Source organism: Polyodon spathula, chromosome 27 (genome assembly GCF_017654505.1).
Source record: "Polyodon spathula isolate WHYD16114869_AA chromosome 27, ASM1765450v1, whole genome shotgun sequence".
In the NCBI taxonomy this organism is placed as follows: Eukaryota; Metazoa; Chordata; class Actinopteri; order Acipenseriformes; family Polyodontidae; genus Polyodon; species Polyodon spathula.
In genome coordinates, this window is record NC_054560.1 from 4,905,696 (window position 1) to 4,919,080 (window position 13,385).

Below are 13,385 nucleotides of genomic sequence, written 5' to 3' on the forward strand. Positions count from 1 at the left end.
CACAGTATTTCATGTTAGATTTTTCAATTTGTGTCAGCAGACAGAAAACTACAAAGCGGTATGCAATCCAATACGTTAACGTAACATTATTCAGCAGGTTTCACTCAAAGCAAAGCTATTTCATGCTATAGGGTGATGCAAAACATTGGGCCAGCGCCTCTGCATTCAGTGCAATTACAAAATTCTCTGTAGTTTATTTAGAAACGTCTGACCAAGTCAAATCACAAATGCAGTCTAACAGCCAGGAACGGTTTCAGCAAGTCAACTAGATTATCATTTTCTGTAATGCTCTGTCCAACCAGGATATCCTGCTCAGTTTACTGTGCAACCCAGAAGTCCTACTACAAGGTGCCAGGGTCAAAGTTATTCAAACTGCTGGGCTGTAGTGTAGTGCTCGAGGTGGCTCAGTCATCGTGGCACTGTCTCACTGCTGTGCTTCCGCGTAGCTGCCCGGGTTCAAGCAGCAGAAGATCAAACTATTTCACTGCCCCGCGCGGATGTCTGTCGGCCGCAGCTGCCTCTCCCCCTCCGCCAGAAAGATGTGCATGGCGCTGTGGAGCAGATGCACGCCCAACAGACGCCGCCGTTTCATTGGCCAGGTCGCCACCACCCCATAATAATCTCCTTTCTTCTGATTGGTCAGCATCTTCAACCCTATAAAAACAAAAAGGTGTACGGTCAAAACGAAGTAGGGGAGGGGGGGTGGGAGAACACAAAGAAAAGTATAGCAGTAGGATTGCTCTGCTTCCTTAGAGAAAAAAGAAATGCTAACATTACAATCCTTAAAATTGGCCTGAATACCCAAGACATTAAATTGCTTTGTTCCTGCTGCCCACCCCTTGCCCTGTACCCCTCTATCCCACAATCCCCCCTCACCTATGGCGTCTACCATGCAGGCCTCGCGGGTATAAGCCTCCACAGGGATGACATTCTGGAAGCAGTGCAGAGAGATCACCCCCTGGCCGGCAGCCCACACCTGCAGAATGTGCTGCACCTTGGAGCAAAGCTTCTAAACACAAACAGAAGCAAGAAAACTCAGGAATGCTGCATTCAAAATAAAACTTTCGAAACACAGGGGGGTGGGGGTCAAAACTCCAGTCCTCGAGGGCCGTTTTCATTTCAATTAAAGCTCTCCATTAACTACATTGATCACATTATTTGATCAATTTGACGTGAACTAAGTTTGGAACTTCCCACCTCGACAGGGACCCTTTCTCCTCTTCCACTTGGTTCATGGATCAGGGGTTCTAGTGCGGTCTCCTGGATGCTCTTAACTGACCCCCACCATTAAGTGATCCCCCCTCCTATCGTTCTCCCTTCACTAACCTTGCTGGTCTTGTCTCCTTTGTAGTACTCCAGTGCCTCATACAGGTGGCTATAGGGCCGGGATCGCTTGCCCTTGCCCACGTAGAAGACAGCGCGGACGAACGTCTCGAAGCGCTCCGCGGGGCTTATGGTAGAGGAACGGAAAGGCAGGTTCTTTGTCACCCTGGGGAGGGGTAGGAGAGCACCATATTAAAATCTCTCTCTCTTTTTTTTTTAATGGAGCAGTGAAACCATGTTTTAAGCTCAATGCTGATCTGCACACTGTGCAGCTCTGACAAGTTTAAAACCATAAATGAACTGTATCCATCTCACTCACCGGGGTCCAGCAGCAGGTAGCTCTGACTCACTCACCTGGGGTCCAGCAGCAGGTAGTTGAAGCTGGACTTCACCACCCCTTCTCGCCATTTTCTGCTCAGGTCGGGCTGGTCGAACTGGTGGCACAGCGTCATCATGTCTGCCTGGCAGTCGGGCAGTGTGAAAGTGCTCAGGCAGGCAGCCAGCTCCTGACTGTACCCTAGACAGGGGCAAGGGGCAGTGCAGGCACAAGCATGGTACTGACATCAGCGGTTTAATTTTGAAACATATACATATATATATTTTTATATTTTTATATATCAACTGTACTATTATACCGAGAAATCAGGACATACCTTTTAATTTTTTTTTATTAAACTATAAATCAGTATGAAAGTTACAAAAGATGAAAAGAGAAAAAGAAACTTTTGTCATGAGCAAATTTTTAAAATTAAAACTAACACAAAAAAGTTAAGAGTAGGTGCTAAGATTTCTTGTAAACTTCTTAAAACCAAGAAATATTTGCCACTAGGAGCAAAAAGAAATATAACAACACATGCGAGTGGATCACAAGGCTCCAGTCTCACCTGGGTTGTGCTTGGTGTCCTTCCCGCGGTGCTCCTGCTCCAGACGGGAGAGCCGTCGCAGGTAGATGGGCCGGGTCATGCTGTTTATAGGTCCGGGTTCCTCCCCCAGCTCCTGGAGTCTCTGCCTCAGCTCTCCGTCCTTCAGCCTGCGGATCTGGGGGGAGATCTCTCTGTCGGGGGAGCGGTTCTCCTTCTCTTTCCTCGGACTGACGTGGAAGGACCTCCAGTCGTACAAGACCGTCTCCTCGCTCGCAGAGGTGTCCGAACACATGGAGGTGTTGGCGGTGGGAGGCACGTGGCATTCTATCAGGGCGTGGCCCTCCTCGTCTGTGTACAGGAACTCCACGGGCTCGGCCACGCCCATGATCAGGGGCCGGCCACCAGGTGTGAACGAGAGGTTAGCCTCAAACTTGTGCAGGCCCTGGGGGGCTCCAGACAGCCGGCTAATGCTGTACCTTGAGCCGCACCTGGAGGAGACTCGGGAACCGGGCAGGGCAGCTGGCGCAGCGCAACGCTCCCTCCCGTTGTCTGAAGAACTGGAGGGGCCTGGAGGGTAAAGGGGGCTTGGATTATCCCTGGCAGCAAAGTCAAGTCGAGTATTCTCTCCATCTTCAGTCATCCAGCTTTCATCCCGCTGGGCACTGCGGTCGGTGGCAGGGGGACACTGGGGAGCTTCTTGTGGAGCGATCTTGATCCCTTCCCCACTGGTGCTCGAGCAATCATCCGTCAGGAACCCCGTGACGTCTGTACCGTCTCCGTTAGGCAGCGTCACCTCATCTTCTTGAAACAGACCCTTGGGATGAAAGACATCATTTACGTCCTCCCCACGGGCAGACTCTTCAAGGACCACTGTGGCGACCAGACTGCCTCTATTCTCTGTGCCAATCACAGCACTGTATCGATTCCCTTCGGTGTACGGATTCCGTTCAATCATCACAGTGCTAGCCTGGCTGTATCCAGGCCCACCGATCAGAACCGTGTCAGCCTGGCTGGCTCCAGCCCCCTCACTCCCTTCCCAGCCTCTAGACCATAATCCTGTGCTAGATGCCTCTCCAGAAGTCCCGAGTCTGCCCGTTTCAGATTCCGTTTCCTCTCCATTGTGGTTCTCCTGGAGAGGGGTCCCCCGGTGGTCTCCAGGGGGGCTGCGTTCACGGCGACGGAGGCGAACGGGAGTGGGGAGTGTCTCCTCAAACAGCGAGGCGCAGGAGGACGAGGCCGTGCTGCTGTTGATGCTGCTGGTTCTGAGCAAGCAGCGGGACTGTCGGGTCTTGGACCTCCCCGTGACAAAGGAGGAGGGGGTCAGCGACCGCGGAGGAGAGTTCTGCTCTGCAACCTCCACTCCTATAGGGGTCGCTCTGTTCCCAGAGGAAGACTTTGAGGAGATGAGGCTCTCTTTCACCAGCTGATGATCGCTGCCACCTCGCAGGCTGGCTGTACTGGAGGCACACGAGCTGATGGAGACCATATGTGGAAGGGTCTCCTCTCCTCCTGTGTCTTCCCGTGTCTCAGTTGGCCAGTCAGCAGCAGGAAGAGGCTGGGGAACTTTGGTGGACAACATCAGGTTCCTCAGCATCTCCCTGAAACCGGCCTCCTCGGAGCCCAGACTTGGAGGGGCCACACACCTCTGAACCGGGACCGTTGCCTGGGAAGGGCTGAGGGATGCCTGGCTGACCCCCCTGACACAGGGGGAATCCCTTTTAGACTCCTCCTCCTGGGAGGAGCCCTCTCCTCTTGTGGCTGCTCCCCCAGTCGACGGGGACCTGTTCTTGGCTTCCCCGTCTCCTGCCTGGGAGAAGCGAAGGTTGCTCCGTGGATTAGGGCTTGTGACCATCACAGAGCAGCCTGGCGCACTGCTGCCCTGCTGAACACCAGGAGCGAGAGGCAGAGGAGAATTTCTTCCGTTCGCCAAACTCCCCTCCACCGCTTCCTCTGCTGAAGCAGCTCTGTGCTGGAGGGAAGTGTCCATTACACTATGATAGTACTCACTTTCACAGCTGCTGTACTGACTGCTACTGCTACTGCTGCCCCGAGTTAGCGCCTGGATGGGGGGCCCCCTATCTGCAGCCTGCTGAACCTTCACTACTACTGCTACTTCTTCTTCTTCTTCCTCCTCCTCCTCTGGGAAATACTGTTCCACCACTGTCTTATCCAAGCTGGGAGAGGTCGAGTTGTCCTGCTGGCAGAAAACAAATACGTGATCCGGAGACGTGACATCCAAGCCTTGAAACTTCTTGATGGTCACCATGCGCTCGGAATCCATGAAATCAGAGTACGTGGAGAAGTCAACAGTGGTGTCCACCGAGGAATCGGTCTGGTCCTTTTCAGAGCCGGGATACACGGGCGACTCTGTGCGGCAGGCTGGGAAATACTCATCCACTTCTCTGAAACTCACGCTCTTCCGTCTAGCAGGGGGAGGGGCTCTGACAGCAGACACCCCACCCGCATTCTCGTGGAGAGGTTCCACGCTGCCTCGATCTGTGGCTCCTGGTTGGAAATGGGAATCGGACAAGGCGACATCTTCCTGAAGCACAGGAAGAAGCAAGCGGACAGCCTGGCTATCCGTTCTGCCCGAGGTTGAAACACGAGTGCTGGACAACACCGAAGCCACGCCGCCACCCTGGTCTGAGCCCCGTCTCCACTGCTGGATGGGCTGTCCTGACAGACTGCCCCTGCCTCCCCAGCTGTTTCTGGCACTGATGGTGGACAGATCCAAGTGGTCCGAATCTTGCAGGGATCTCCGGGTGCTGCTGAGGGGACAGTCACCAAGGACTGACTCGCTGCTGTCGTCCAGGACACCGTCCTCTACAAGCTCATGAAAGAATGAGCCGTCTCCATCGCAGCTCCGATAAAACGCTGCCGGAAAAAACAAAGAGCACTGATCACCAGAGCCTTCACAAGGAACCACGCAGTATGTTACGCTACGAAAAAAAACACCATAAAAACTTAATAAGCATGCAAGCTTATTCCTTACAGAACTGGCATCTGGGAGAGTCTTCCTGCTCCGACTCCAGCTGGCTGTAGGAGAGATACTCCTGTAGGATCTGGGCACACTTCCGGTTTTCCTGCTGGATCGCTAAATCAGCTGCCGTGTTCCCTTCCTGCGGAGGAACAGGACAGTAGTCAGTTTAGCAAGGTGCCGTTGACCAACCAGCCAGCAGCGAAGTGATCCACAGCACTGCTCTCGAAACACACAGCTCAGCTCACCTGGTCCACTAGGCTGGGGTCTCCTCCATTCTGTAGCAGCAGGTGAAGGTTCTGGTAGCAACCCCATAGGGCAGCAATGTGCAGAGGGGTCAGGTCATCTACAGACCTGAAGCAAACAGAGCAAAATCAACAACGCTTGCGTGCTAGAAACAGCTCCTTCAACGACAGCCTGCCTGACGTACAGCATCTACAACAATCCTGTCCGTTCCACACCCCTTCTCAAAGCAGCTTCAAATCTCATTTTAATGTTTTTTTCTCTTTCTTGCTCATTCTGGTTCAGTAATGGGTTATTATACAAAGATCTGCTTTTTGCAAAAAGCGTTACAACCTTGTCTGGAGAACCGAAAGTGCCGGGACTGAACAGCCTTCCGTGTTCCTTTCAAATCACGTGACAACATGACTTTTGAACTCTCTACCAAACCCATCCTCTGTACATTTCTGAGAGGATGTGGCCCTGGCAAAGCCACTAGCTCTCGCTCTACATAAAACGCAGAGTACAGCTGTATAAGAGAACAGCACACTACAGCACTTTCTCTCCTGTTGCATTAGAGTATGTTGGGTTAGGGGAACTGATGCTGGGCGTCCCACCTAACGTTGGGGTCAGCCTGGTGCTGCAGGAGGAGACTGAGGCAGCAAATCCTCTTCTCTGTCTCCTTCCCTGCAGCAAGGTGCACGGCTGCGACCCCCTTGGGGGACACAAGGTTTGGGTCTGCGCCCCGCTTGAGCAGCACCTCCACCTGCCTGCACAAAGAGAGATCACAGGTTAATTCAAACCAGTGGTTTACCAACCGAAATACACAACCCCAGCAATACCCACGGACCTAGAAATGGACTCGGAGATACAATCGTATTCTTTACAGTCGACTGACACTGAGGCCGTATCTCCACTAAAGCAGCCTAGTAGAACATGCCCAGACTTGCACACCATGCATGATTCATTAGGGTTACAGAGGAAATAGAAAAGTCACTGCACTGTACTTACACAGTGGTCATCTTGTGGCACTGTTGCACCAAAAATGACTTAAATAAAACACAGTGAACTTGAGTATTCTGTTAATACTATTATAAACAGATCAATACATATTGTAAACTCTGTAATTACTGTTGTTTAGTTGAGCTGTGTATGAATGCAATTCCTGCAAAGCCTGTGTGCATTTTCAACATACTAAAATAACAGCAAATTATTAAATATCATTATGAAATACAGTAGCATTGTAAATAAACTATATATATATATATATATATATATATATATATATATATATATATATATGCAATAACGATGAGAACAGCAGAAGAGTATTGAATATCATTTTGCAATACAGTAGCATTTTAAAATAGATATGAACGTGCAAGAAAGCTGATAACAGAACACTGTTGAATATAATTTTGCAACACAGTAGCATCAGTTGTAAATAATAATTTGCACGCACTGCTTCCCTCCTAACACTCACCTGGGGTCCCCATCGCACACGGCCTTGCACAGCTGCAGCGCCAGATTCCTGCGGTTAACATTCATGGCAAATTCTTTCTTCTGCTCCCAGCGCTCCGGAGTTCGCATCCTGGTCTGTGCCTCAGTCTCGGGGTACTCTGGACGAACCAACAACAACACAGCGTTTTGATTCGACATGGCAGACTGGCTACCCTCCTGCTGCATGGTGGCGTGACATTCTCTTCTCACGATCGACCCAGCCATTAGGGAATACACGTGTTTATTTATTTTGGATCACCAGCACACGTGTTTGGGTTAATCGCAGACACAAACAACTCGTATTGCTTATCTCCATGCTGCTGTCAACGAGGCATCAGTGACGCTGACACGGGCATATTCCACGCAGAATTGTCTTTGTATTGTTATTAGTACATACTGTGAAACAGTTTTGCTTATTTACATGTTATTCATATAATGCATTTATTTTGTCTTTGTTATTGTTTATTGCATGGCCACACGTCCGGTTCATTTGGACACAGACTTTTTTTCCTTACACTATTAAATTTGTATTTGAAGTTCTGACGCCACCTTTGAATGTGTACATCCATCTCTCCTTTTCTTCTCAGACCTAATAATAAGTCTAATAATAGTTTAATTAGCCCAGTAAAAGGTATCGCCTCGCCTCTTCTCTGGACTGACACAGCTACCATTTCACCTATCAAAGTATATAGAAATTGCAACTTTAAATCTACAAACCTGTAAGCGACGTCCTTGCTGCCAGCTAAAATTCACCCATCCGCTGCGCTCCGCTCCCGCCCTGATTTCCAGCAGCTGCAGACCGCCTATCCGTGACGCTTGCTGGGTCAACACAAGCAAGTCCCCCCCCCGACGGGAACCAATCCCGAAAGACGGGCAGTCCAGGCTGCGAATCGGTCGGTCTGCCGCGCTTGTTAAATCAAACGCGGGTCACCGAGGATTGGATGCGACGTTGCTTTTGTTTACGATCGCCTAATCCGGGAGTGTTAATATTTTATAACCCCCAACTACTAATGGCTGAATTTTGCTTACGTGTTTACCTTCAAATATAATGGTATACCTTTGTTAAATTCATGGTTATGCTTATTTGTACATTTCATTTTATTGCATTATTATTATTATTATTATTACTATTAGTATACCACACACACACACACACACACACACATATATATATATATATATATATATATATATATATATATATATATATATATATTTGTTATATATATACTCAATACAAATACAAACTCAGCTTTCTCCAGTGCATCTGTTTATTTAGAATGAAGTTGACAATTATACAAAATACAGTTGAGCCAACTCGGGAGAAACAGGGTTTGTAAATCTGACACTAGAAAGACTTAATCTGAGGGTAGGGGGGGTGGGGTTCGTCCGACTAGAAAAGTTTTTCAATAGATTCTAAAGTCCCATATCAGGGTACTAGTGATCTGATAGAATAATCTGTCTTGATAGAGACATCTGGCTAGACAATCTGTTGTCTCGAGCTTCCAAAAACCGAAAAAAAAAAAAAAAAAAAAAAAGCATTTTTAGATATGATTTGCCGATTCAAATCTCACACAACTTTAAAATGTGTTATTTAACATCACCTGACATCACCCTGTGCCTCACTTCAGGGGCATTTCTTAAAACCTCTTGCAGAAATCTGCAATTCCAGTGTGTGTGCGTTCACTGTGCTGGCATACAGCACTGTACATTTCAAATAAGGAGCTTTCAGTCTGCGCAAACTATACACAGTGGCTATATACACTCACTAATACAAAGATTCTGCTGACAAGGCATACTGCATACACACAGATGGGAGGGAGCTGTCTCACAGCTGCAGTCATTTCTATCGGCTGTAGAAGTTGGTAGCATCTGACTCTTCCTCCTTTCGCAGTCAACAGGGGGCGTGACTTCTGACGGTCAGACTCTGCCCCCACCATGTTGACCTATATTTGCCCCTCCCCCTCCAGCAATCAATACAGGTGGGGCAGTGGAAGAACCGTCACTGTCCACACTCCCTTTCCCCTCTCCCTCCTAGACAGTGGCCTCGATCTCTTGGGACTCCTCCCCTTCCAGCAGGCTGTAGGAGGCGTGGCTCTGGAAGGGCCTCTGTAAGGGGTGGGACAGCAGCTTGGCCATGCAGTTGTGCAGCTCGACGGCCGGCCCACACAGAGACACCTCGAACCGGTAGCAAATCCCCTTTGAGTCCAGGTTACAGAACGAGGTGTAGACATCCTGCAGGCCAAGAGCAAAGCCCATTAAGCTGAGGCAACACAAAGCCACTTTTGCATGAATCCTGGTTCCAGGAGACCTAGTTTGAGGCAACTCTCCTGTATCATTGCCCAAGCCTCCGGTGGTGTGAAACCAAGTCTCCTGAAACCAAGTGCCAAACCACATAGTGGCTAACCGTTCCCTCAGCTTTACACCCCTATGGGTTTAACTTGTTATTCTGGCACATGACCTTAATGTTTCTGGTAAATAGCAAGATGTGGTTCAGTAAAACCCCTTTATCAAAACGACCCCCACTTCCAGAGTTTTCCACCAGCATCATTATGGATTTGCACCAGTGGAGCACTTTGATTAAGTCTCAAAGTTATTAAATTGTAACTGCATTTTCAAAACAAATGCCTCCTGCTTAGCTTCAAAGAGTCACTGGAACAAACAGAAATTCAGAGCTAAGAAAGCACCTTCCAGCTGCTCTCCTCGCCCTGCTCCTCGGCTCCATTGTGAAGGTAAACCACGTCGAAGAAGAAGTAGGGAGACTGCAGCATCTTCTGTAGGGGAGACAAACCAGGAGAGAGAGAGAGAGTCAAGATGGATCTTGCAACACTAAGGCTCACCGTAACAAACGAGTGCATGACAAAAACCACTTCTCTATCATCAGCTTAGGGACTGACGATCGGTACATTTTTCAGGCTGAATCAAGATTGTCATGCCGGGCAGTGTGGGCTAGTGGGAAGAGGCGAGAGATTGCGAGGGAAGCGGTGTAGCTCAGTGGTTTGGGATAGGGGACTGGGACTGCCTCGTGATTAGAGCTGATGTGACGTGCACTCACGCTGATGGCGTCGGAGGGGTTGAACTGCGGCTGTCCAGTGTGCCGACCGTAGATGAGCAGGGTCCGCACCACGTATGGGGGGGGGATTGTCTGGATGTTCTCTGTCTGAGGCAGTTCTATCTTCTGGCGGCTGTAGGGACAGGGGCACAGGTCAGGGTTAACCTTGGTATGGTGTTGCCACTTTGGGTAACAAACCGTTGTGTTGCATGACTTGATCTTGTATTGTTGGGGAGTGCACCTCCTGCTTAAAGAAACACTACATGATTTAATATGTTGGGTGTTTTATTTTCTTGTAGTAAGAATCCGTATTTCTATCCACAGTCTGCGATATCTAGCAACTCAACAAGTATCCATAATAACACAGACCTACAGACCTTGCAAGAAGATAATGGTTTATACTGGTTTATTGGTTTATATTAATTTAAAAACTTACATTAGATTTAAAAGGTCTTCAAGATCTGGAGACAGAGTGTTAAGGGAAAATGAGCAGGAATCCTTTTAATGATTAAAACATTGGTTGACTATTAAAAGCATGTCAAAGTGTGATGCTCTATTAATACTAATGACAATATTAATACTGAATCCTCAGCAACCAGCACACTTTTGGCATCTTATTACATATTCCACTAGTATAATTTGCAGTTTCTGTAAACTAAACTGTATTTAAATATTGATGTTGCATTATAACCCTGTACTGCCCTGTAACACCTGGGATAAAGGCACCTGCCAAATAAATAATAAAGTTAACTGATAACATTAAATGATAATCTTGATAATGAGATTTGATTCTGTTTTGTATCTTTAAAATTGTGCCAACTATACTGTTAACATCAGTGAAATATCCAGATGCGGCATCAATGTTTGCACTGATCTGTTCCTGAGTCAGCTGAGCCAGTCTTCCTTGTGGTGGCCTCTGTGTTTCAAAGGATACTGAAAGACTCGCAGACATTTGTTTCCAGGTCGTAGAGGCAGCTGCACAGCTCCCGGGGGTCAGACGTGAAACCAGACAGCTGTGAAGGGGATAGAGAAGGACCAGAGTTTAACATGCTCTTCGAACTTGAAGGCTCCAAGGCAAGGCTGTAGATCAAATAAATTTGCCCTTTCTCTTTCTGCCAGACTCACCCACAGGGCGTCGTCGTTGACCACCACCAGCGCAAACTCGTGACGCTTGTCAATCTTGTGCTTCGTCCTGACGAACATCTCGATCATCTTCTGGGAGACGTTCAGCGCATTTGTTTTTGACCTGAAAACCAGGTGCCGGAAAAATACAACATGCTAGATCTGGTGTGGCTGAGGGTTACCAACCAATCGAGAGTCGAACCTTATTTGGATGAACGGTTCTCAACACATAACCAAAAGCCAAAGTGTGTGTCCCTGTCTGAAATACTAATTTAAATTGTAATACCTGAACAATTTAAAAAGATGTATAATACAAAATACAGTTGTTCTGAGATGTCTACACAAGATCCACTCACTAGTTACACGCCACTGGCCAGTCCCTAATGCGTAACACGGATCACAGGCGTCTGTGTTAATATTCTGGGTTGTGTTGTAACCGCCTTCCCTACCCATTGAAGGACTCCAGCTTCTGCAGGGACATCTCCTCCGACAGGTCAAGGCAGATTATCTAGAAAAGAAAGCCAAGATCAAACACATCAATACCAGCGTGAACCAATTATATTCCCTGGACGTGTAGCGTTGTCCTTTGCTACAGTATACGATTATAATGAAACAAGTAGCCATGCTAGGCTTCAGCTTTAGCTGAGAGAAACGAGAAAAATCCTTATTAGGGAAGCAGAGCGCTCCTGTGACTGATGGAAGTATTCAAAAGATGTGCTTCCCTTATTCACTACAGCGAGTCTGATATATATATATATAGATATTTATTCTGTTACTTTAAAACTTGATTGCAATTATAATTGGAATTACTGCAGCACAACTGTAACAGATTAAACAAGCATTGTAATTGTAATTGTAATTGTAATTTCAGTCAACAATTCTGCTTTAACTGTCACCTACCACTTTCTCTGGACAGTTGACCCTGGGCGTGCGCAGCTGGTACTCTGTGGCTGGGGAGGCAGCAGTGGTCACAGAGGGTGGTGGCACTGTTTTGGCCCGGTCTTTGGTGCTGGTGGTGGTGACGGTGGCGGTAGTGGTGGCCGCAGTGCTGCTGGTTGAGCTGGGAGGGCTGTCGCTCCTGGCTGCCTCCCCCTCTCCCTCGCTCCTGCTGCCCACACTGGTCTGGGGGTTGCTGTTCCTCCGGTCCTCTGCCCCCTCCGGGTTGGAGCGGGTCCGTGGTCTCAACTCCACCAACCGCTCTGCCCCATCCGCTGGCCCAGGCTCCGGGACCTCCATTGCTGAACCACAACCTCTGAGGGGGAACCGAGACCACAAAAAGGGGACCGTTTACGTTTCCCGATTTTCTGTGAGCATTTAATTTGCAGGTATGGAAATAAGGCCCCCATTGCATAGTAGTTTGATTCCTGGTTTTACTCTGAGTTTAATAAGACACACCTGAGCGTGTTACCTGTACACACTGGGGCTAATCAAGCTCATATTAAAACCCGGAATGACTGAAACTGCTATGCAACAGGAGTCCATTGTTTCCATTAGTGAAATATCCCTGCCCCCAAAATTTGGCAGCTGGAGGGCAAACCCCACGGAATTGGGTCAATTCGGATGCACGCCACAATTTTACATAATTCATTTTTGTAAATTGGCTGTTGCGAATAAGGTGACAACCTGTCTCTCATCTTCACCAGGACAGTGTAGGACGCATATTCCCAATGCATGTAAGTACCAGGTAAGCCTCTACTGCTGTCAAATTTACTGTCTGTACTGTACTAGACAGCGGGGTTACAACACTAACAAAGCCATACATCTGGACAGCGAGGTACAACACATCTGTACAGTAACTGCAGCCGCTTTATTCGTTCTTTAATCATCAACACAAGTGGCGATAGTTATTACCGTGCTTCGGTTTCAGCATCACTCTCTCACCTGTGCGCACTATACGGACACACACAGGTTTGACCAATTGTGAACAGAGCTCAAACGCCTTTTCAACATTGCACTATCACACAGGATATTAAACTAGCACAAACTCACTCACGCGTTTAATATGCCAACAAGAACAACTGAGGAAATGCAGAAACTTGTCCAGAAAAAAAGTGAAATACTTCTATTCCATGCAGACCGCCATCTTCTTTAACGGGGGAACAGAAAAAAAAAAAAAACCCCAACAGGAAGCTTGTGAGGGATTCTGGGAATTGTAGTTCTCTAAATGTCGTATACCGGGAGTTGATGTTTGGTTGCAAATGTAAAAGTTGAAACGCAGGTCAACTTCAGAATTAATAACCCCCTGGTTTTTCGTTCTAGAATGTTCTTTAAACTTAAGTGTGTATAATATTTACCAGCAGAGGGTGTGTGTGTGTGTGCAGCAGGTCCT

General features: G+C 47.9%; 2 protein-coding genes across 2 annotated transcripts; both read right to left on the bottom strand.

Annotated features, from left to right (window-relative positions):
- Positions 1 to 83: 83 nt before the first annotated feature.
- Positions 84 to 7,657, bottom strand: ankle1 (ankyrin repeat and LEM domain containing 1). The gene is made up of 10 exons (XM_041231025.1): positions 7,600 to 7,657; positions 6,866 to 7,001; positions 6,000 to 6,152; positions 5,412 to 5,517; positions 5,179 to 5,305; positions 2,208 to 5,060; positions 1,678 to 1,840; positions 1,327 to 1,489; positions 877 to 1,009; positions 84 to 654 (listed from the first exon to the last, which is right to left on the bottom strand). Exons 2-10 carry the CDS (start codon positions 6,970 to 6,972, stop codon positions 482 to 484), a joined length of 3,978 nt encoding a protein of 1,325 aa, XP_041086959.1. The 5' UTR covers positions 6,973 to 7,001; positions 7,600 to 7,657; the 3' UTR covers positions 84 to 481.
- Positions 7,658 to 8,426: 769 nt separating this feature from the next.
- Positions 8,427 to 13,159, bottom strand: LOC121301538 (BRISC and BRCA1-A complex member 1-like). The gene is made up of 9 exons (XM_041231026.1): positions 13,050 to 13,159; positions 11,957 to 12,308; positions 11,506 to 11,564; positions 11,060 to 11,180; positions 10,869 to 10,947; positions 10,371 to 10,395; positions 9,938 to 10,067; positions 9,570 to 9,656; positions 8,427 to 9,117 (listed from the first exon to the last, which is right to left on the bottom strand). The coding sequence occupies exons 2-9, from the start codon at positions 12,290 to 12,292 to the stop codon at positions 8,917 to 8,919; spliced, it is 1,038 nt and encodes a 345-aa protein (XP_041086960.1). The 5' UTR covers positions 12,293 to 12,308; positions 13,050 to 13,159; the 3' UTR covers positions 8,427 to 8,916.
- Positions 13,160 to 13,385: the final 226 nt, after the last annotated feature.

Coding starts and splice junctions, on each gene's coding strand:
- ankle1 (XM_041231025.1), bottom strand. CDS start 6,972: ATGCGAACTCCGGAGCGCTGGGAGCAGAAGAAAGAATTTGCCATGAAT. Junction 6,153..6,865: donor GTGTGCGATGGGGACCCCAG/GTGAGTGTTAGG, acceptor CTCTTTGTGCAG/GCAGGTGGAGGTGCTGCTCA. Junction 5,306..5,411: donor ACCCCAGCCTAGTGGACCAG/GTGAGCTGAGCT, acceptor GTTCCTCCGCAG/GAAGGGAACACGGCAGCTGA.
- LOC121301538 (XM_041231026.1), bottom strand. CDS start 12,292: ATGGAGGTCCCGGAGCCTGGGCCAGCGGATGGGGCAGAGCGGTTGGTG. Junction 10,948..11,059: donor TCAACGACGACGCCCTGTGG/GTGAGTCTGGCA, acceptor TCCCCTTCACAG/CTGTCTGGTTTCACGTCTGA. Junction 9,657..9,937: donor ACCCCTCCGACGCCATCAGC/GTGAGTGCACGT, acceptor TCTCCCCTACAG/AAGATGCTGCAGTCTCCCTA.